Source organism: Crocodylus siamensis, chromosome 6, assembly GCF_052110815.1.
Source record: "Crocodylus siamensis isolate JL-2025a chromosome 6, ASM5211081v1, whole genome shotgun sequence".
In the NCBI taxonomy this organism is placed as follows: Eukaryota; Metazoa; Chordata; order Crocodylia; family Crocodylidae; genus Crocodylus; species Crocodylus siamensis.
In genome coordinates, this window is record NC_143400.1 from 70,416,731 (window position 1) to 70,439,218 (window position 22,488).

The window sequence follows — 22,488 nt, forward strand, 5'->3', positions numbered from 1 at the left end:
GCTCAAGAAGGAAGTTTATATTCTATGTAGATCACTACCTGAATCTCCCCATAGTTTTGGTAAAATGATAGACTTATCATAGTTTAAGAACCTGCTACTGCTACAGAGATACTTTTAGCATGCTGTCTTATGGTACAATAAGATGCATTGTTTTTTTGGTGATTTGGGGAGAATCTATCAGAAAGTAACTGAAGTGATTCGAGGTCAGGGAAGTGTGACTTACAGGAGAAGGGCTGGTGCTTAATGTGGCATGCCAGCCAAGTAAGTTGACCACCATTGGTTTAGACAGAGGTGATTCTTGCTTGTCTTGAGCAGGGGTTTGGAATTGACGACTCTCTTCTAGCCCTGTTTTTCTGATTCAAGAAATTATAATGTTATGGATTGTGATAGTTTTGTCTTTACAAATAGAAAATAACAGCAAAGAGTAAGGATGAAATACTGCTGTTGTGGTGATGGATCCAGGAAATATCCAAGAAGCAAGGTTTTTGGTGATATTTTTTGGTGATATTTTGTATTGGGCCAACTGCATAGTTGGGAGAAATATTAGAAAAGCCTTTGGACACCAAGTACCCCTTGTTTACAAAATACAAATCATTTTGGTAGAAAGTTTGGGTGATCATTGATCTGAAACAAAGCTATTTGATTTACAATGGTATATGATAGGAAAAAAAATGAGTAGGTAGATTGAAATGGTTTTATTTACCACTTAGTGAGAGAGAGCACTGAACTGGAAATAATGATGCCTCTAGTGCTTTCTTCTTGGGCACATAAAGATATATGATGAACAGGGATCCTGGTTTTCCCTGATTAAAAAAAAATCACAAATTCTCTGATAAAACCCCCAAAATCCATGGTTAAAATTAAAGGCCCCATCCAGCCCCCCCCCCCCAAGCACTGCTTGTGCCCCTCACTCCCCTCACAACAGCTCCCCCTGCCCTACTGGAGCCCCTCATTCCCCACCCACAGCTCCATGTCCCTGCTTGTGCCCCTTGCCCCTCACCCACAGCCCCTGCCCCTGCCCCCCAGCACTGATGAAGGTGGCCCCGGCTGCCAGGTCTATGGGTCCAGGGAACCAGGTCTATAGCCCCCTGCCCCCAACAGAAGGGAGGCTTTTTGCAGTAGCTCTTGCAGGTTGGAACTCAGCCAGCTTGCAGAGCTCTTTGCAAAAGTGGAAAATCCAATGCTAAAACATAAAATCTCTGCTAAAACGTAAAATACACTTTTTCTCTGATAAAAACAGGAAATCCGTGGTTTTCTCTGTTTCTCCATGGGAAATGGAAAACCCAGATCCCTGAGATAAATAGGGCTGTCAAACTATTAAAAAATGTAATTGCAATTAGTTGCATGATTAACAAATTAATTGCAATTAATCACAATTTTAATCGTGCAGTTAAAAACTCAAAATTATGTGTGGAAAAACTCAAAATTATACAGGTGCTTTGTGTGTTGGGGGGTGGGTGTGAGGTGTGCGTGTATGTTGGGAATGTGTGAAGGTGTGGGGGGCTGTGGGTATGTGGGGTTTGGAGCTTAGGGAGGGCGAGTCCCTGGAGGGTGGTCTGGAGCCTGGCAGGTTGCGGGATACTTTGGGTCAGGGGTGAGGGGCAGCAGCAGGGTTTGGGAGGCTGTGACTTGGGAGTGAGGGACAGGACACTACCCCCCCAGGTGTCTTCTTTTTTAAAACTTGGAAATATGGTAACCCTACAAGAATGCAACCTGTTGAGTAGAGCAGCGCCAGCAGATAAATCTGTGGAGGGGAAGGGGCGGGGGAGGGTGGGAAAGGGGGCGCAGATTGAGGCCCCCATGGTGAGGGAGGGAGTAGGGCTGGGGTGATATGGGACCCCAGGGCCAGGGTGTGGAATGCAATGGAACCACAGGGAGGGGGGTGGCTCTCTGCTGCTGCATGCAGCCCCGGGGGAAGGATGGGGGAGCATGCGCTTCTGGATTTGTGCACGGGACAGAGGTGGGCTGCCTGCTGTGGGCTGGGGCTCTGAGCCTTGCTGCCTTTGCCCCAAGAACCACACCCTCTCTCCACCCAGCAGCAGGAGGCACAATATGGCATTTTGTAGTTCCTGGAGCAAAGGCAGCCAGGTGCAGAGCCCCAGCCCACAGTGGGCAGCTCACTTCTGCCCCATGCACAAAACTGGTAGACATGTGGCCCCCATGTTTGCTGGGGGATGTGTGCGGTGGGAGAGAATCCATGTCCCCCCTTCCCACCCCCGCCACTGAGCCTCCTGCGGTTCTGTCTCACAATGCACCCAGGCCCTGGGGTCCCATTCACTGCAGCCTCTGTCCCTCCCACACTACCTTCTTCACCATGGGGGCTTTGATCTAACCCACCCTGCCCCTTCCCTCTCCCATGCCCCTGTCCCTTCCACAGACTTACCTGCTGGGTGCTGCTCTACACACCTTCAGGCTGCATTCCTGGTCGCCTGCATCCTGTGGCTGCATGCTTGCATCTGACATCCTGGAGAGGAGCCCAGGTGCAGGCTCCAAATCCACACGCACAATTAATGCATTAAAAAATAAATACATTAATTGGTTCTTGCATTAATCGCACACGTTAATGCCAGTTAATTGATAGATCTAATGATAAATATATTTAAAGCCAGGGCGTCTTAAATGTTGTTGTTATTATACAAAAACATATATTATGGTTATTATACAGCTGTCAAGATTATATTGTGAATCATCTGTTCTCTAACTGACACAACCGATTATCATTCCTCGTCCCATTTGTGATCATGTAACATCCCAGGATGCCTACATAAGGAAGTGAAAGTGTGATTGTAGCATGGGTAGGTAAACCACAGGGGGAGGGGAAAACCTCTGTCGGCCTATACCTATCCATGCTCCACTCCCTGCCTTCCCAACCTCCTGATCTCCCTGCTGCCAGCACTCCTTCCACCCTGTAGCTACCCCCTCCATCCTTACCTTCCTCAGCTCTAATGCCTCCAGTCCTGAGCCAGCCCAGGTGGGAGTTGCCACTGCTTCTCTCTGGATGGGCCAGGCAGAGCTGCGACTGCTGCTGAGTGCCTTGTGCTTCTGTAGCAGAAGATAAGTTGAGGTGGGCAGGAAGGGAAGAAGGGAGTGTTGGAGAAGACAGGCTGCTGGGGGGCAGGAGGTGGGAGGCTGTAGGTAGAAACATGGTAGAGAAGACCGGAGGTAGGGAGTTAGGGGGCTGGCAAGACATTTAGGCAAGAGGCAAGAGGGTGCGTGATGGGGACAAGGGGCAGAGGGTCTTGCTCCATATCCCTACCCCTGCTTTCCCAGCCAGAGCTGGGAGTGGGGGGACATTGAATTTAAGGTGACTATCCTCTAATTAGATTCTATTCATGGAAAATTATTTTAAAAAATAATTTTCCATGTATAGAATGTAATTATTTGGAGGGTTGTCTTAAGTTTAAAGTAGTCCTAGATTTGGGTAAATGAGGTAGTCAATACCAGGAGTTTTATTGTTTTTATTTAGTTTTAGCTCTTTAGCCACTAGGTGCCTCACAAGGAAAACTAAGTCTGTTCATGCACTGTGGGCTATTATTTCATGGATTCTTGTTTTATGGAACTTGATTTAGCTCTCCATGTACTCTTGCTGTCAACCCACTGCATTAAAATTTGTTGCAGTGTGGCAGAATGCTTGTACACGTGTTCATCATAGCAGAGATCTCGGGCTGGGGGGTTCGCACTAAATTGCCATTTAACATACCCTGTTAGTATCTTAGTTGATGCTGAAAGGAAATGACAAAATTAGAAAAATTAACAGTTAATTTGAAAAGTCCTTCAACATTAATGTTTATATTTTGCTATTTGTGATTTGTTAATTACTGCTTTAAACATGAATGGTGAACAAGAGGGTAAGAGAAGACTGTCCAGAATTCTTGTCCATACTGTCCTTGCAGAGCCTCTAAATCTGTCACTGGCAATAATTAGGCCTTTTCAATATCAACCAGAGTACACGAAGCTAAGAAAAAATGTAGCTTATTAGTCCTATGAAATAAAATATAGCAATATTTCAGACGAATTCCAGATTTCTTACAATAGCTAGTGTGTAGTTTATATATTTTCTTAGGAAGAAGTTGTAAGTAAAATATTTGCTTAGTTCACTGCTAAGATGACATTTCTGTTTGCTACAGTCTTCTGATTTTAAAATCTGACCTAACACGACTGGAGTAAATGTTACCAAATTTAAAAATGTACTTCTGTCTTAAACTGAGTGACTCAGTATGGACTGTACAGCTACTGTGCCTTAGAACTGACAATTGCATAATTAAACACACGGTGGTTCCAGTGTACAGTTTCAGGTTGTTTTTCACTTAATGAGTCCACTAGTCATCAGTACTCAGTTCCTTCTTTTATGTCTTTCTCAGGCCCCTGCCAGATGTTACACTTAAGATGCAATTAACCTGTTAATCATGGTATAAATAGTAACCTGGCCCATCGGTTTGGCCAATTAATGGCACAACAAAGTGAGAAACCAGGTATAAAATAATACTTTTGTAGCTGTTTTCTGTTGTGCCTCAAATTGAATGTGTGGCAGGGTAGCCCCCTCCATACAGCATGATGCTGGCTGTTTGATGGGGCTTGGTGGACAGCTCCCCCAGAGTCGGAAGGTGGCAGTTTTGGGGGGCAACCCTTTATGAGCCTGCACCTTGCTCTTTTCAGGGTGCCAAATCAAAGAGAACTTATCATGTGGGGTTCCCTGCCATCTGGCATGGTGCTTGCCTTGACCTGCATGTCTGGTAGGGGCTGAGGAGCCAAGGCATGCTCTGGTGTTAGGCTGTAGGGAGTTGCAGAGGTCTCTGTGATCTGGCTTTGCCCTGCAGCTTCCAGGGTGCTGTAGAGCAAGGCACATCCTGGCCATGGGGACCCTTGGATTGGGGTTCCCTGATCCTGGGTCCCCCTGCACCAGGACCTTTAAAAAAAACATGTGTGAAGCCCACTGCACATGTGGTTTTTTGACATCCCCAGCATATGGAGAGACTGGGATTAGGGAACCTCTCTAGGATTCCAGGGCCTTGGCATGGCAGCACCTTTGAAAAAAAAATGTGGGTGTGGCTGGGCTGCACGCAAGGTTTTATGACTTACTGGTGCTTAGGGCTCTGGGACTGGCCCCGGTGTGATCCCAGGGCTGGGGCTGACAATTCATGAATTGTTCCTTAGCCCAGTACAGTTCCAGGACTGGTGCCAACCATCTCTTAATTTTTGGTCCCAGCCCCAGAACCACACCAGAGCCTGATGCATGTTTAGGTTAAGGTGTGATGGAAACTAGCCACAAAATGCTACACATATTCTGTAGAATATTTTTGTGGCTTTTTCCCCAATTTGTTGCACCATTAATTCCTGGAACATGTCAGAATTACTATTTATGGTGTGATTAACAGGGTAATCACTTAAATGTAAGTTCTGCTGAGGCCTTAAAGATCTGTTCAAGTTTAGGGCTCTCCAAAACTTTTTAGTTAGGAATGCAGGTGTGGGAGGTTGGACCTAGTGACTTGAATGCTTTCTTTAGCTAGGGGTCAGCATTCTGTGGCACATGGGCTGCATTTGACCCTCTAAGAGGTCCTGTGTGGCACAGGATTCTTGACATGGACCTGTGTCTAACTGCTATCCACTCTGTAACACCCCCCTCCACTGCCAAGCTTTCTGATCCACTGTGTCTGTTTATTCTCATTGCAGAGGGATTGGAGGGAAAGGGCAGGCAGCTGGTTACTCCAAGGGGCGGAGATTTACAGCCTGCTGCAGGGATGGGTTGAAAAAGGCAGCCTGCATTGGCAAGAGGTTGCTGACCCCTGCTTTTGGATCAAGTGAATATTCTGAAATGATTTAGTTGCTTGCACTAAAAATGAAGAAAATATTTTATTTAAGGGGCCAAATATAAGAGTCTTATATTTGAAGGAAGCTTCACTATGATTCTAAAAATCTGAGAGAAATAGTGCTTAGCTATGTCATTTCTCATTTGGCAATTATGAAGATTTTTCAAGGATGGGGACAGAAGCCCAAGCTCCCCCAGCAAATTGAAAGGTGGGTGACTGCAGCCTGGTGTGAACCAGTCCAGTTCTGGGCCTGGGACCAGCCATCAAATGGTTGCCCTCAGCTTTGGGACCACGTTGGACCTAGTTCAAGATGTTGTTGTTGCAGGGTTGTGAGTGGCCATCAGCATGGGAGTTTGCAGCCAGCTCCAGTGTGGTCCCAGGGCTGGGACTGACAATCAGCTGATTATCTGTACCAGCCCTGGGGCCACATCAGGGCCTGGAGCCAGCTGCAATGTGGCCCCAGGGCTGGGACGTCCAATTGTTTGTTTTAGCCCCAGGACCACATGGCAGTCAGGAACTGGCAGCCAGCTTTCAACTTGCCAGTGTAAGGGGAACCTAGGATTCCAGGCTCCTCATGCGTTGGCAAGTAGTAACAGTGTCATTGGAATTGCACTTCCTGCCAGGCACATATGGCATGGCAGGATGTATGATTGTTGGGATTGGAAATCAGCTTTCACTGCACCATGAAATGAACGTGTGCTTTCAGCCTAAGTCATTGGGAGTCTTCTTTGACTTCTCTGGGCTTTGAATCAGGCCCAGTATGCATATTTTGATGTGGTTCTCATTCTCAGTCTTCTGTCTTTTCTTTGTAAAAAGCATAGTAAATAACTACTTGATGTATATCCCATATCCCCTGGAACCCAGTTTTTGTTGCATTTTTTATTTAACTTCTTCATTTAAAAGATTTTACTGAATATTATATGACATCTCAAAGGCTATATAGAAGGTATAAAACCTGTGAAGACTATATTCATGTTAGCTGTCATTTTGCTCAGATTGTCAGTCATCTTGTTTATTTTGGCTTTTCATTGAACTGAGGTTTATTACTTTTTTCTGTGGTTTGGGAGGTCTTTTGTTTGAATTAATCAGTTACTTCCCTTATATCTTTTCTGAGTTGTTAAAACCCAAATATAGATCCTTTATAGGATTGGAGACAAATTAACTCAGTGGCAGCTATATCAGCTCTCTCCATGTACCATACCAGCTGGTTTGAATAACACTGATAGTCTTTTAAATTTTAGGTTGAAATATACTAAGGATATTTTGAGGGTTTCTGCTACAAACTATTTATGTTATATGACAGAGGTGGTCAACCTGCTGCACAGGCAGCACAAGTGGCATGGGCAGTCTCTGTGTGTGGCACGTAGCAGATCAGGGAGGGGCAGGCAGCACAGCAGCAAATAGGGCAGAAAGCAGAACAGCAGATCAAGCAGGGGAAGGGGACCGGAGTGGCATTTGTGGAGGGTGTGGAGCTACTTTGTGGCACGTCTTCCAAGAAGGTTGGCCTCCGCTGTTACCTCACAGGAACTAATTATGTCTAATGTAAATTGTATCATTTCTTAGTTTGAGCCCGATACACTGTAATCTCATTATATTTGTTATTTAAGGATTGCAGTCATCTCTTCCTGCTTAACATATAAACACTCTGAGGTAAAGTGAAACTATAACCTTTATGCTTTTGCCAGAGATTCTTTAGTACTGGTGCAGTTTAGCGGTAATGATGCACAGTTTGTTTTGTTCATCTGTGGGAAGGTGGGGAGTAAAATGGAGTATAAGTAAAATCATGACATCCTTCTGTATTTTTGCAGTGTAGTCTATGTGGGACTGAATTAAAGTCATTAAAGTGCAGAAAGAGTAAAATAAGTATTTTATATTACTGATAACATTTTAGCAGGATTTAAATCTAAATCATAATATAATAATAATGTATGATAAACAAACAAAAAGACATAAAAGTATGTGGTGATGAGCCAAAGCAAACATCTGACAGACATAAAGTGACAGGGGAGAATGTGGGGTTGGGGGGGAGCGCAGAAGAAAGTAAGTGTCAAATGTCACAATGCTTCATTGGGACCTGAGTCTGAGTAAGGATCAGGCCTTAAGGAATTGTTGCATTTTAGTATTAAAAAAATTACAACAAAGATGGAATTTTTAATACGTGAATGTTATATAGTCCAGACTGCTCTCTGTTGACTGGGTTGGGATGTTTCTGTCCTGTAGGAGCATACAATAGATGGGTGTTCCATTTGGAATGAGTACAGGGAAGGGAATTAATCATTGATTTGAACCTGTTAAGTTTCAAGATAAATAAAACCTGGGGAAGAAATAGAATTTGTATATCCTAATTACGGGGAAGTAATGCACTTCAGTGAACTTTCCATTTCAGAAAAAAACAAAAACACCGACAGGGCAGATGGGTTTCATGAAGTGTAATTAAGTAGAAGCTCTTTTACAGGAGGGATCTTCTAAATCCAGGATGAAATCTTTAGGACTTTCTCCTTTCTCTTTTTTGTTCTGCCTCACACTTTGACTTTTCTTGCTTCACCTAATGATGGATGTCACCTTTTTGGCCAAAGAAGATTACATGGGATTTCTTATTTTATTAGAGATAACTGTCCTAACCAGTGCAAGACACCTCCCTTCTTCTTTGAGCTTCCTATATCTGCTGGTGTGAAAACAAGATAGGATCAGAAACGGAACCTGAATGTTCCTTATTAAGTATAAACCTCTTCTAGTGTATGTCCAACTCATAGTTGTCTCCATTCACCTACAGCCTCCTGAAAAGTACCCTACCCATTGTCAAAATGCATTCCATAGATACACATGCAGCCTGCCAACAATCCAAGGTTGAATCCATAAAAGGTACACCTCCATACTTCAGGCTAGAGCCTGAACTGGCCCAGAGTCTTCTAGATGTTGTTGACAGCAATTGTAAAAGGTTAGTGTCTGCCACCATTACTCAGGTTGAATGCTGCTACCTTCATAGTGGTAGGATTACCACTAATACGACTACTTGTGGAGTAGAATATTACTCAACTTGAATAACAGTAGCAGAACAGGGTCTGAGTTTTTTTAACCTTGCCATACAGTTAGGATCTAATCCTGATCCCAGTATGATCAGTGGAAAAATCTCCCTTGACATCATGGGAGCTGGGATTAGGTCTTTGTTTATATTCTGATTCTTGTGCTATTCTGCCTCATGTCCTATATATCCAGGTGAACAGAAATATAATTAAATGATAAGTTTCAGATGTGGGTTTCTAGATGTAAAGCCAAACTTAGTCATTCTGATCAGAAGCTCTTCATGATGCCATTTCTAGTTTTAATTTGAGTTTGTTTCCTTTGTCTAGTTTGTTATTCATTAATCTTACTTTTCCTATTCCAGTCCTCTAATTTCTCCTTTAAACCGTGTGTTAGGTGGTGCTGCATTTTGTAAATATGAAGCTTATCACATATAGCTCTTTAAAAAGTATTAGATTTTTAGTATAATCCCACTGTTTTATTGACAGGTACTCACACTTCCTTCATGCTGTTACTTTGTAGAAAATGTAATAGAATTTTCTGACACACATGGCTTGGTTTACAAATGTGGAAGAGCTTTGTATTCTTCATGCAGGATGATTCATATGTTAACATAACTCCTGAATGTTTTCAGCATAGTAGAACATTTTTACACTGCTAGCTACATATTCTATACATACCTCTAATTTTATAGGAAAACTTGTCGTCTTAAAATAAACTAAGCTTAAATCAAGTCCTTTCCTATGTTAGAAATAACACTTTAAACTATTACAACTGCAAAAAATAAAATAATTCATTTTATTCTTCTATGTCCTTTTAATTCTTACACTTTTTTCAGCTTCACCATTGAAAGTAAGATATCCCGTTTTATTTTCTGTGTTCCTTGTACTACTTCAATGTGGCAGTGTTTGGATACTAAATTAGGAATGCTGATTTTTGGCTTGAACAAAATAAGAAAACGATATTGAAAAGTTTTGCTTTTGTAATTATCTCTCTCTCTTCTTTGTGAGAGCAAAATTTTCAGCAGCACCTAGGTAACTCAGGAATCTTAAGTCTCATTTTCAAAAGTGTCTTAATCACTTAGGAACCTAAGAACCTAAGGAAATTGGTGGCACTCAGGATCCTAATCACCTTAGACACTTAAAAAATGCCTTACAATCTAAAATTAGGGTAAAATTTAACCTCTTAACTATATTATGTGTGTAGGAGCATACAATAGATGGGTGTTCCATTTGGAATGAGTACAGGGAAGGGAATTAATCATTGATTTGAACCTGTTAAGCACTTTCAACTACAAACACTTACGAGGAATAAAAACATTTACACCACAGTTACAGAAGTTATTTGCAACCTGCACTCATGAAGTAGTTACTGTTTTATGATCATGCTTTTTCAGTATAACTTATTAAATGTATAAATCTCTCAATAAGAATTGTTTTCACTATGGATAGGAAATATTGCTATCAGTTATGTGTGGATCCTAGCCTAGGCACACTAAAGAAAAGAGGGCAGAAAATTATTGAATTTCTTTCTCTGGTTTCAACCTTTAAGCAGTTTATGAGGAGTGACTTGAATGATTCCAGTGCCACTGTATTGGCTGTCACATTAGTTCTGTAGATGGCTAGTTTCTTTTTGTTTCCTTTTTACTTCCTTTATTTTGTATTCCAGTATAAGTTCCGCACGGCCATTGCACAGAGATTTCAGTTTTCAGACTTGAACAGGAGACCACTTTACAAAATCACTAATGCATGTTCCTTGCCATGGTCTCAGTCCCCTGAAAAGTGAAATATGGCTATTTTTTTTAGCTTTGAGAGTACATGTTTAATGCTAGACCAGTGCTTTCCATCAGAGCAGAAAGTAGCAGATTTCTGAACAGCCTTTTACAGTTGGTCTTCAACATTAGCTCACCAGCATTCATAACAATTAGGGTGGTGCAGAGCTTTGGTAGCCGATTTTGATTCAGTGGAGATTTAGCTCAGTTTGGCAGCCGAATCTCTGAATACAAATCAAATCAGGAGACCCATTAAAAGCTCCGAATCGAATCAGAAGCCTCCAAATCAATTTGGAGATTCATCCATAGACGAAACAGGCAGCAGTCCTTAATCACGCTGGACACAGCTGCCTCCAGCTCGTAAGTCTGTGGGCAGAGGGGGGAGAGAAGGGGTATGGGGGTGTGGGGGCAGATCAACACCCCCACAGTGAGGGAGGGATTGGGACTGGAGCTGGGACAAGCTGCCCAGCTGGGGGGGAGGGGGGAGGGAGTGGATTCCTACCACTGCATGCTGCCATGTGCCGCTGGTCCAGGAGGGTACAGATCTGCACAGGGTGGACTGGGCTGGGCTACACTTCAGATGGGTGGCGGAAGGCACTGGGAGCAGGGACTATGCCTTCCTGCTGCTCACTCAGCCTCCCTGCGCCTCCCGGACAAGCTGCAGGTTTGCCCCACCGTGCCCTGGCTGCGCGAGCAGCGGCAGGGCATGGGGTTGGGCTCGTGCACCTGGATCGGGGGGGGGGGGGCAGCAGGGGCTATGGGGAATTTTAGGATGACTGCAGCCTTCCCATATCAGAGTCGTATTTTAGCAAATGCTTATTATTTCTTGATAAAATGGTAATCTCTAGGACACTGCTGCATATTATGTGTGTGGGACTGCTCTATAGATGTATAGAATTGTAAAATGGTGTTGGTGTATCTACTAGATATATTGCCTTTTAATGGTAACTGTTATGACACCATTGTATCCAAGATTCTACAGCCTACTGCTGTACTCCTAGGAATAAGTTTATCTCTAATGCTGTGATACAGTACAATAACTGTTGCTTAATTTCAATGTTTAATGGTACCTTCTATAATTGTCCATTATATGAATGTAAATATTATATGTTCATACTAAGTCTTCCTTAAGTAATTATTGTAGACTGCCAGTAATTTGAATAATAAGCCTCCTGTGTTAGCTTTTTTCAAAGTGAGGGTGGAGATCATTGATGCTGCTTTGTAATGACCCTTCTTAGCAGTTTGAAAGTGGTAATGGCAGCTCCCAGGGAAAGTCATGCCTAGTTCTTCTTTATTGGAAGGATATTTGTAACAGTGGGACCTCAAATGAGGGTTTTCAATGTCCATCCAACTGAAATGACTTTTGTAGTTATGACCCTATAACTTATGACCATAACCTTTTCCCTATAACTATAACTTTTGTAGTCTCCTGAGACTGACTGATACTATAACATACCTTGGAAAGTTCTGTGGACTCCCGGGATCCTATAGCAGCCACAGATCATTGAAGCGTGCGGAAGTGACATCTACTTTGCCTTTACCCGGATTTACCTGTTACACTATAGCAGGCAAGGGGCAAGAGGAATGTAGGTCTTGCTAAGCCAGCTCTACACAATGCAAGAATGTCTTCCACTGGTTTGATGTAGAGTAAGATTGTATACAGATATTTATTTCTATTGAGGGAAATTTCTCAGAAATTTCTCAGAAATTTCCCCCAGTGGAAATCTTTCTGGGAGATGGAGCAGCAAAGACATTCAGTTTGTAGCTGCCCCCTCTCTCCTTTCTCCATGCCTTCCTGAGATGGAGGTGATTTCAGTTCTGTGAGGAGTGGATCAGCAGGGAAAGATTTCTAACGCCTGTCGCAGATTGGGCTTTGAGGAACAGGGTGGGAGAGCGGCTTCCTTCACTCCACTCCTGCCCTCCAGGAGTGGAGGAGAGGGAGCACTGAGGCAAAACCCTCATGTCTTACCACTAGCTGCGCAGCATCCAGTTTGGGGAAGAGATTGGCAGCTGCTTCTCTACTCTCCCCTCCCAGACTGGTCCAAGAGAGAAGTGAGCAACAAGGTGCAGCCTAGGTTGTGGGATGTGCCTTACTGCTCCTTTCCACACCCAGACAGACCAGCCGGGGAGAGGAGAGGAACAATGGGGCAAAGCCCCTCTGCCTGGAGCAGCTACTCGTCCACTCTCCTCCTAGTCTCAGGGAATGGAGTGGAGGGAGCAGTGGGGCAAACCCTGGGCTGCTTCTCACTCCTGGGACTCTGGCTTCGCTCCACTACTCCAGAGAGAGCTTCCCTCAGCCCAATTCTTTGTTTGCCTCTCCTGTCACTCAGATACACCATGGGGGTGGAAATTTAAAAGCCAGCTTGCTTGAGTGACAGCCTTGGGGAGAGTTTCCTCAGCTCAGTTTCCCCCAGTTGGCTTTCCCTCAGCTCCTCCTTCTGCCCCACCACTCACCTGAATGGCAGAGGCCAAACAGAAGCTGGTAGGGGACAGTAATGCTCTTGCACTTGGCTCCCAGTGCCTGGGAGCTGACTAGAGGGAGCAGCAGGGCAAAGCTCCTGCCTACTTCTCCTATTGGGAACTCTGGTGTGAGAAGCAGGCAGGAAGCTGTGCTGCTCCCTGCCACTCGGCTCCAGTCCTGTGAGCTGGGTGGAGAGAGTAGTGCAGCAAAGCTTCACACACAGGGAACTCTGGTGTGAGAAGCAATGTGGAGCATTTGGCACCCCAATACTGGGGTTATCCTGGTCTTTGGAAGGGACGGGAGCATTTCCTCCAGCTCTATTCCCCCTGGTCCCCAGGAAGAGTGAACCTGGGAGAAAGTGTGTAGACATTCAGGCTAAGTACAGATAGCCAAAAAGGCCGAGACTGAATCAATTCAGTCTTTGTGGGTTAGTCTGAGCTTTGTAGATTGAACCAATAAGCAAGTGAATAGACATTCACTTTTGATTCCAGAAATGCAGCCACGTGCCTGCAGTGGCCCAGGCCAGAAGTGAAGGGCACTAGAGCAGGGGCGGGTAAAGTGCGGCCCACAGGCCATATCCAGCCAGCAGTGGACTAAATTTTCCAGCCTCCCCTGCCTGTGTGGCTGGGCCTGGTTTCCATGGAGACCCCAGCAGCAACCACTCTGTGATAGGTGTGGGGATCTCCCACGTGGCCCAGGGTGCTGGCACTGGGACAGAAGTGCTTTCTCCCCTCCCTCCAGAACCTCAGTGACTTGAGCATGCCCAGCAGCAGGATAGGACAGCTCTCACAGACCACTGGGGGGCCATGGTTGGAGGGGGGCCTCTGTTTCTCCCCCATCCTGCCTCCCTGTCCCCACCAGGCTGGCAGTACTGGCAGGATGCAGGCTAGGGACCAGAGGCTTTGGTGTCTCAACTCCGTGACAGCCTGAGGGTGGGGCTGGTCCCTGCTCAACTGGAGCAGACTGCAGTAGCCAAGGCTAGCCCGCCTGCCCTGGGGTGGGTTGCAGGGGAGGTGCAAAGCATCCTGGGATGTTAGGGGACTGTGAGGTAACTTGAGTTGGGAGAGGATTTGGGACAGAAGTGTGATAAACTGGTTTTACCTAGATCAATTAAATCTGATACTACATGAATCCAGGTTTATCTTAAACCGGTTTTGGCCATTTTGAAACCATTTTTTATGCACTGAACTTCTGTTCTGTTACAGGTTTAAACTGGTTTCCAGTCATTTATATCAGTTTGTGTAATTTTTGTCCCTAGCCTCAGTCTTCTGGGGGAAACTCTTTCCTGAGCAACTTTAAGTCTGCTTGTTCCAGTGGGTTTTTTTTCCTAGAGCAGCCATTTTTCCTCTGGGAGAAAAAGCCTGAATGTCTATATACTTCTGGTTTCAACCCAGAGAACAGTGATTCTCCTGGTAGAAACTGAGCATCTTCTGTAGCCTGGTCTGAAACTATAGTCACTGCAATGACTGCAGCTCCTGTCAGTGTACCAAAGCTAGCCTGAGTATTGATAGCAATACAGACACAGCAGCAGAGCATAATCTAGGATAACTGTCCAAGGTCTCAGGCAACGTTTTAAGTCTGCACTGAGGACTTTGCCGCTCCATATGCACTGCTACCAGTATGTAAGCTAGCTACTTTAAAGTTTGCTGAGATATTTCTGTAATGGTTACAATTACTGCAACCTAGATGTATCCTTAGGTAGGTGCCCCTGACAAGTTACTCACATTAACCCTTGATGAATGTATTGCGTGATAAATTGTAACATTCCAAGTAGCCACATGTTAAAATTATTGTGGGCTTACATGCCACAAAGAAGTTGCTGTTTCAACAAGCAACTCCTTTGTGTCTGTTCTGCCATTTTAACCAGGGATAAACTGATTTAACATCTGGTGTGTTACGGTTTGCCACGTGAAACTTGTATATAACTCAAAAAAATGTAATGCCTGCCAGAGGCCTAATTGTTTTAGCTAGTTCATGCCAGGTTATACTGACTTAAAACCAGAATGCCAGCAGTGCAGTTACTTAATGTTGCACTTTAAGGTTTGATATGCGTAATGTTGAACCACTCTGGGGTAACATACAGGCAGTATCTGACACTGGCAAGTAATAAAGAGATGCAAGCAAGATTTATAGATGCAAAAGTAGTTGAGTTGCCTGTCCTCACATAAAATACTACAACAGGTAACTTCTGCTTAAATAAAATAAGCTCCTTTTTTGCCTTTCAGATACAGCTACATGGGAGAGGGATGTTGCTTGTTTGTTTGTTTTTATCCTAAAGTTGAAGGATTTTAGGTCTGTCTTCCTAAATGTGTAACATCTGCTTGCACAGAGATGACTTGAAACTTTTTTGAAAGTACAGAAGTATTGTCCTGAAAGGATATGATTGATTTAAAAAAACCCCCTAAAATGTCCTGTTATTAATTGATAAATGAAGATTAAGCCATTTAATCATAATTATACTGTGAATGAATCTGCAATATATCAGCATTATTGTTTATAATAAGGTATTTTGTATGGCTTACAGGTTTTTAATGCACAGAGAGCTGGATACAAAGCAGCTCTAGTTCACAATGTTGATTCCGATGACCTGATTAGCATGGGATCCAACGACAGTAAGTACAGGTATCACTTCTTCTCTCCTGTTTGAAAATCATTCCCACCCATTGTAGTATTTGGTATAGACTTCAGTTTAAAAAAATACAACCAGAAACTTTCTCCTTTAATCGTAAAGCAGAAATCTTTTAACGTCATAACCTGTGAGAGACTAGTGTAAATATGAGTTTATACTATTTATGTGTGTTGTAAAATGTATATGATTTGTGTGTGCTATAAAATTATTTTCCTTTCTTTGTTCTCTCTGTTAAAGTTGTAGCTCAGGTTTAATGAGATAAATGGTTGTATTTCTGAGAGAAAAGAGTATGACCATCCCCAAGAAATAGATGGAAAGGTGTTAGTTTTCTGTTGTTTGCTAATGGAGGAAACCTAACCTGTCTGGTTTGCTAACGGAGGAATGCAGCAAAAATAGCTAGTACTCCCTTGGATGAGAATTCATGACTTAATTATATTACATATGGTAATTTGGAGCAAAAGGCTGTTTTACATGTGTACAGTTCTGTGTGTAGCTTTCTGTTCACTTGTATATCTCCATCATCTAAGCATGTATATATAACTATTCATGCATTTTTTTTTGAGAATTTTTTGAGGCATTCTTAACCATAAATAACACATTACCACAAAATCCCACAGTTGTCATGGAAGTATCCAATCTCTTTTATTGTATAACAAAATTATATATCTAAAGAATGATAGATCCAAAATATTTGTTTTTGACTTCAGTGCTGCTAGTTTTCTTTGTGATATTTTGATCCTTTTCTTCTTGTTTTTTCATGTTCTTGAGTCACAAAGACATAAATAAGAACAGGCATGGCATTTCCGAATAAAAACAACTTAATAAACTGAAAAATCACTTTCAACAAACAAAGTAATAGTAAATTATTAGAGAAAACTGTGTACTATTCTGTATGGCAGTGTTTCTTAACCTGTGGGTCGTGACCCAAATGTGGGTCACAAGAATATATGAAAGGGTTGTCACAGGAGCACTGAGGTGTACTGTGCCTTATGTAAAGGAAATGAACGGCTGTCAATCAGCAGGGCAGCGCAGCTGCAGGTTGCTGTGGTAACCAGCCGGTCAGGTGACCGGAAGGGGGCAGGGCCGGGCCCTTTATAACAGCTCAGGCCTGGGCCCAGGGCAGTTCCCCTCTGGCAGCCGCAGGAGCTGCAGTTCTGCGGGAGAGCTGAGCAGCAGGGTCAATGATGGTGGTTTGGCTGGCTGCAATGATGCGAGGGGAGAGAGAGAGAGTCCGGTAGCGACTGAGAGTCAGCACTGTGTGCAGTTGGGATTGTAAGCTGGTAGGCCTTTTGTTACGTTGTAGCCGGCTGGCTGACTGCTTGGTTTGTTTATGATTATACCGGAGGACCGGGTGTGGCTGTCGGGGTGCGAGGAGGCCTCACGGGGGCTCCCCAGTAGCTTGGGGGTTCCCGGTGCCCAGTGGGACACAGTGAGTGGTGCCAGTGTGGCACAGCGGTTTGCGCCGAGAGGCGCGGCACGGGCCCCAGAGTGGGCCAGCGGGCGCGAGAGGCGCGGCACGGGCCCCAGAGTGGGCCAGCGGGCACGAGAGGCGTGGCACAGGCCCCAGAGTGGGGCAGCAGGGCGCGAGAGGTGCGGCACAGGCCCCTAGAGAGGACAACGGGCGCATGGAGCGTGGCAAAGGTCCTAGAGAGGGCGAGGAGTGTGGGGAGTGCAGCAAAGGCCCTAGAAGGGTAACAGGTGCGAGAAGAGCAGCTTAGGCCCCAGAGAGGGGGCGACAGATCCGAGGTGGGCCACGTATTATATTAAGCCACCCCAAGGTGGGCGGCAGGGACTTTGGACAGACACCCAGGACAGGTGCGGGACAAAGAGTGTTCCGGAGGGCTTCCGTGATAGAAGGGGAGTCCAAGGAACCAGAGGGGCCAGGTAAGGCTCCGGCTGCCTGAGCCTAACTGACTCGCATGATTGGACGGCCATTATTTGATAGGATTCAGAAGGGGCCAGGTAAGGCTTAGGTCACCTGAGCCAAATTGGATGATTATCATTCACTGGACTCAGAGGGGGAGCAGGTAAGGCTCGGGCCGCCTGACCCCATTGACAAATAACTGATTTAGGTTGCCGGTTAAGCCCAGGAGCGATGGAGAAGGGGCGCTAGCTGTGGGCCCAGCCCAAGGGGCGCCAGGTGGGGCACTAGCTGTGGGCCCAGCCCAAGGGGCGCCAGGTGGGGCGCTAGCTGTGGGCCCAGCCCAAGGGGCGCCAGGTGGGGCGCTAGCTGTGGGCTCAGTCCAGGGGGGGCGCCAGGTAGGGCGCTAGTTAGTTAAGGACCAAACAACGTCCAGGAAGAGCTACGAGGCTTGGGGCATGCTAAAGGGGAGGATGGAGACACGCATTGCCCTTAAGGCCGGGGTGCGCCGAGGCACCCCATACGGAGTAGGGGTAGTAACACACTCACCGTTCACCAGGGGATAAAGCCAGCCTCCCATATAAACTTATTACCATCAAAGACGTGGCGGGCGAGAAACCAAGGGTGCTGAGTCCACCTGAAGTGACGGTAGGGGGGTGCTAGGGAGTTCACGGCCACTCCTAGGCCCCATTCCCTCACAAGGGTCAAGAACAAGGTTAAAAAAATGGATCAACAAACTTTAAAAAATAGATTCTCTTTTAAAGGAGAAAAATGTGAGTGGGTTTGGTTTGTTGATTCTTTCCCACTTTTGGCCTCTTTTATTCTCAAATCATCTCTTGTTCATTAATTTCTATTTAAAAAGTAGATTGTTTATAGCTGTAGCCTCAGGTGGTGTAAATCAATGTGGCTTCAAGAAATTGCCAGTTTAAACCAGCTGAAGATTAAACTGAAGCATGGATAAATGAACAAATTCCAGTAAGCTAAAAGGAGTGAGAGGTTTATTTTGTGTCACCTACTCTATGATAGCTGCTTTCCTGCATTCTCTCCATGACAATTGAAAACTAAACTGTAGTAACGAACCATTTTTCCTTTGATAGCTAAGTTATCTCAGTTTTGCTTTCACTTACCTCAGGGAAAGTGCAGGTGAATGGACTGTTAGCGTAGAGTAGCTTATGTGAGGTAAAGTTTCCACAATCCCTGTGCTTCCTATAGTTCATGTATTTATCTGTACCCCAACTGTACCTAGACAGTTTTTTGCCAAAGGATTTATGTCCCTTTAAATCATTTCTTCAGAATGTTGAGTTTATAGTTGCACTGACAATGAAGCTTAGATAGTCATAAAGGAAAAAATACATTAAATTAATAGAATATATATTTATCTCCAAACATTAAATCTCTAGTAGAGGATGTCGTCCCACAATAATAGTCTCATAACATTAATGGCTCTTTATAAATTGGTTTTGATTTAAATGTGTGCCCATAGAGGAATACCATTATGTCAAAATTGGTCTTTTATTTCTGCTGCTATATTTTAAACAGTTGAAGTTTTAAAGAAGATTGACATTCCTTCTGTCTTCATTGGTGAGTCATCAGCTAATTCCCTTAAGGAAGACTTTACTTATGAAAAGGGGTAAGTAATTGTTTATCTTTTTATTTATTATTTAAGCTAACTTGCAAAGTCATTGTGCTTTACACTGTGTTCACACCTTTTTCAATCAATTATAGAATTTTAAGACAAAAAGGATTTTTGATAATTTAGACTATAGCTATTTTGAGTAAAGTTTTGACCTTCTTAAAGTCAGTGTAAGTTTAGTTGCTGACTTCCATGGGGCCATGATTTTGCTCACTGTACTTTCAGTGTTAGTGTTAAGATGCTTTACCGCATTTGATTTTGTGTTTAAGCAGTTTTAACCTAGATTCTCTACCACGAGTGCCTAAGTGATCTGAGTGTCTGAAATTCTTAAATAAAAGCAATCACTAGAAATGTTGGTAATTCTAAAATATATGTCCTGATTGTAATTTTGACTAGTTGATAGATAATCTTTTTGTTTTATATTTTCTATGAAAAATACTATTTCTTCTTCAGGACTTCTGTTCATCTTCATAGTTTCATAGTTTCTAGGGTTGGAAGGGACCTGAGTAGATCATCTAGTCCAATCCCCTGCCGTGGCAGGAAATAATACTGGGGTCAAACGACCCCAGCAAGATGTTCATCCAACCTCCTCTTAACCCCCAGGGTAGGAGTCAACACCGCTTCTCTTGGAAGTTCGTTCCAGATCCTAGCCGCCCTGACCGTGAAGTAGCACCTCCTGATATCTAACCTAAACCTACCCTCTGCCAGCTTGTGACTGTTATTCCTGGTCACTCCTGGTGGTGCTCAGCGGAACAGTGACTCCCTCAATGCCTGCTGATCCCCCCTGACTAGTTTATAACAGGCGACAAGATCCCCCCTCAGCCTTCTCTTGTGGAGGCTGAGCAGGTTCAGGTCCCGTAGCCTCTCCTCATAGGGCCTGCCCTGCTGCCCCCTGATCATGTGAGTGGCCCTCCTCCGGACCCTCTCCATGCTGTCCACATCCCTCTTGAAGTGCGGCGCCCAGAACTGGACGCAGTACTCCCAACTGTGGCCTGACCAGTGCCGCATAGAGGGGGAGGATCACCTTTTTGGACCTGCTCGAGATGCATCTGTGGATGCATGACAAGGTACGGTTGGCCTTCCTGACTGCCTCCCCACACTGCTGGCCCATGTTCATCTTGGAGTCGATGATGACTCCAAGATCCTTTTCCGCCTCTGTGCTGACAAGAGGGGAGTTCCCCAACCTGTAGGTATGGTGCCGGTTGTTTCTCCCCAGGTGCGTCACCTTGCACTTGTTTGTGTTGAATCCCATCCTATTCTCATCCACCTACCCTTGTAACCTGTCTAGATCTGATTGTAGCCTGATGCTTCCTTCTAGTGTGCCCGCATCCCCCTACATCTTAGTGTCATCAGCAAATTTGAACAGGGTGCTTTTTACCCCCTCGTTGAGAACGGGGTGAGAGACAGTGTCGAAAGCCTTCTTGTCATCTTGTCATCATGAATAGTACTTGGGCCAACTTTTCAAAATTCTTAGAATATATGTGGCCATTTTTACATACTGAAACCTCTCTGGGTGGCTGTGGAAGGATGTGGGGGGCCGTGGAGTGTGTAAGTAGCTGTGGGTGGATTGTGGGGGTAATGTGCAGGGGGGCTGCTCAGGAGTGGTGGGGCCCCCTGCCTTCCGCAGGGTGCAGCCCTCTTGCACAGCTCACAGACTGCCCCCCACAGGGCCACAGCCCCGAACAGGGGCCACATGGCCCTTGCAGGGGCTACCCCCCATGTAGGGTGCATGTGCCCCACCCCTGCTTACTACCCCAGCCCCCTGCATTGCTTTCCTGCCTGGCCCCATCCCCCAATGGCTGCCCTGCCTGGCCTCATCCCTTGCTTGCACCCCCAGCCACCTCAGTGGCTGCCCCCCCAGCCCCAGCCTCTTGGCACTTTATTTATAGATTCACAGATTCAAAAATTCGTAGATGTTAGGGTATGAAGGGACCTCAGCAGGTCATCAAGTCCAACCCCCTGCCCTGGGCAGGAAAAAGCGCTGCAATCAGATGACCCCAGCTAGGTACTTGTCCAGTCTCCTCTTGAAGACTCCCAGGGTAGGGGAGAGCACCACCTCTCTTGGAAACCCATTCCAGATTCTGGCGATCCTTACTGTGAAGAAGTTCTTTCTAATGTCCAATCTAAATCTGCTGTCTGTCACTTTGTAGCCATTGTTCCTAGTTACTCCAGGGGGTGCCCTAGTAAATAGAGCATCTCCTATTCCCTGCTGCCCCCCTCTGATGAATTTATAGGCAGCCACAAGATCACCTTTCAGCCTTCTCTTGCGAAGGCTGAAGAGATCCAGGTCCCTTGGTGTCTCCTCATATGGTCAGAGACCTGCAGTCAAGGCCCTATGAGTGGCGCTTCTCTGAACCCTCTCAAGATTCTCCACATCCCTCTTGAAGTCCGGCACCCAAAGCTGGACGCAGTACTCCCAACTGCAGCCTGATCAGTGTTGCATACTAAGGAAGCATCACTTCCCTGGACCTGTTCATCATGCATCTGCTAATGCATGATAAAGTGCAGTGATGACTCATGTTCATCTTGGAGTCAGCTATGACTCCAAGATCCCTCTCCACTGCGGTGCTGCTGAGAAGGTCATCTCCTAGCCTGTAAGTGTGTTCATGGTTCTTTTTGCTCAAGTGCAGCACTTACACCTATCTTTGTTGAATTGCATCCTATTTCATTTTGCCCATTTTTCCAACCTGTCCAGATCTGCCTGGATCTGTTCCCCACCCTCTGGTTTGTTAACTTTGCCCCATAATTTGGTATCATCTGCGAACTTGGACTGGGTGCTCTCCACGCCCTCGTCCAAGTCACTGATGAAGATGCTGACTAGCACCAGTCCAAGGACCAAGCCTTGTGGATTCAACTGCCCACATCTTTCCAGGTCAATATTGACCCACCACCAGTCTCTGGATGTGACCCCCTAAACCAGTTTGTCACCCACTTGAACATGAAATTATCTACATCACAACCTGTCAATTTATTTACAAGAACAGAATGAGATACCGTATCGAAGGCCTTCTTAAAGTCTAGGTAGATGACATCTACCTCAACTCCTGCGTCTAAGCATTTTGTGATCTGGTCATAAAAAGAAACAAGGTTAGTCAGGCAGGATCTACTTGCAATGAATCCATGCTGATTTCTTTTCTACATTATTTCCCCTGCTGGGCTCCCACAAACATGTTCCTTAATGATTTTTTCCAAAGTTTTCCCAATGATAGAGGTGAGACTAACTGGCCTGTAGTTTCCCAGTTCCTCCCTTCTCCCCTTCTGAAAATAGGCACCACACCAGCCCTTTTCCAGTGCTCTGGGACCTG

At 45.0% G+C, this 22,488-nt stretch overlaps 1 protein-coding gene across 1 annotated transcript in view; it reads left to right on the forward strand.

The window, feature by feature from the left end:
* RNF13 (ring finger protein 13) overlaps window positions 1–22,488 on the forward strand; it is a 150,594-nt gene that overhangs the window by 88,378 nt on the left and 39,728 nt on the right. Inside the window, exons 6-7 of the mRNA XM_090051568.1 lie at window positions 15,585–15,672; window positions 19,090–19,180. Coding sequence (XP_089907694.1) covers window positions 15,585–15,672; window positions 19,090–19,180 — 179 coding nt within the window. The remainder of the gene's footprint in view (window positions 1–15,584; window positions 15,673–19,089; window positions 19,181–22,488) is intronic.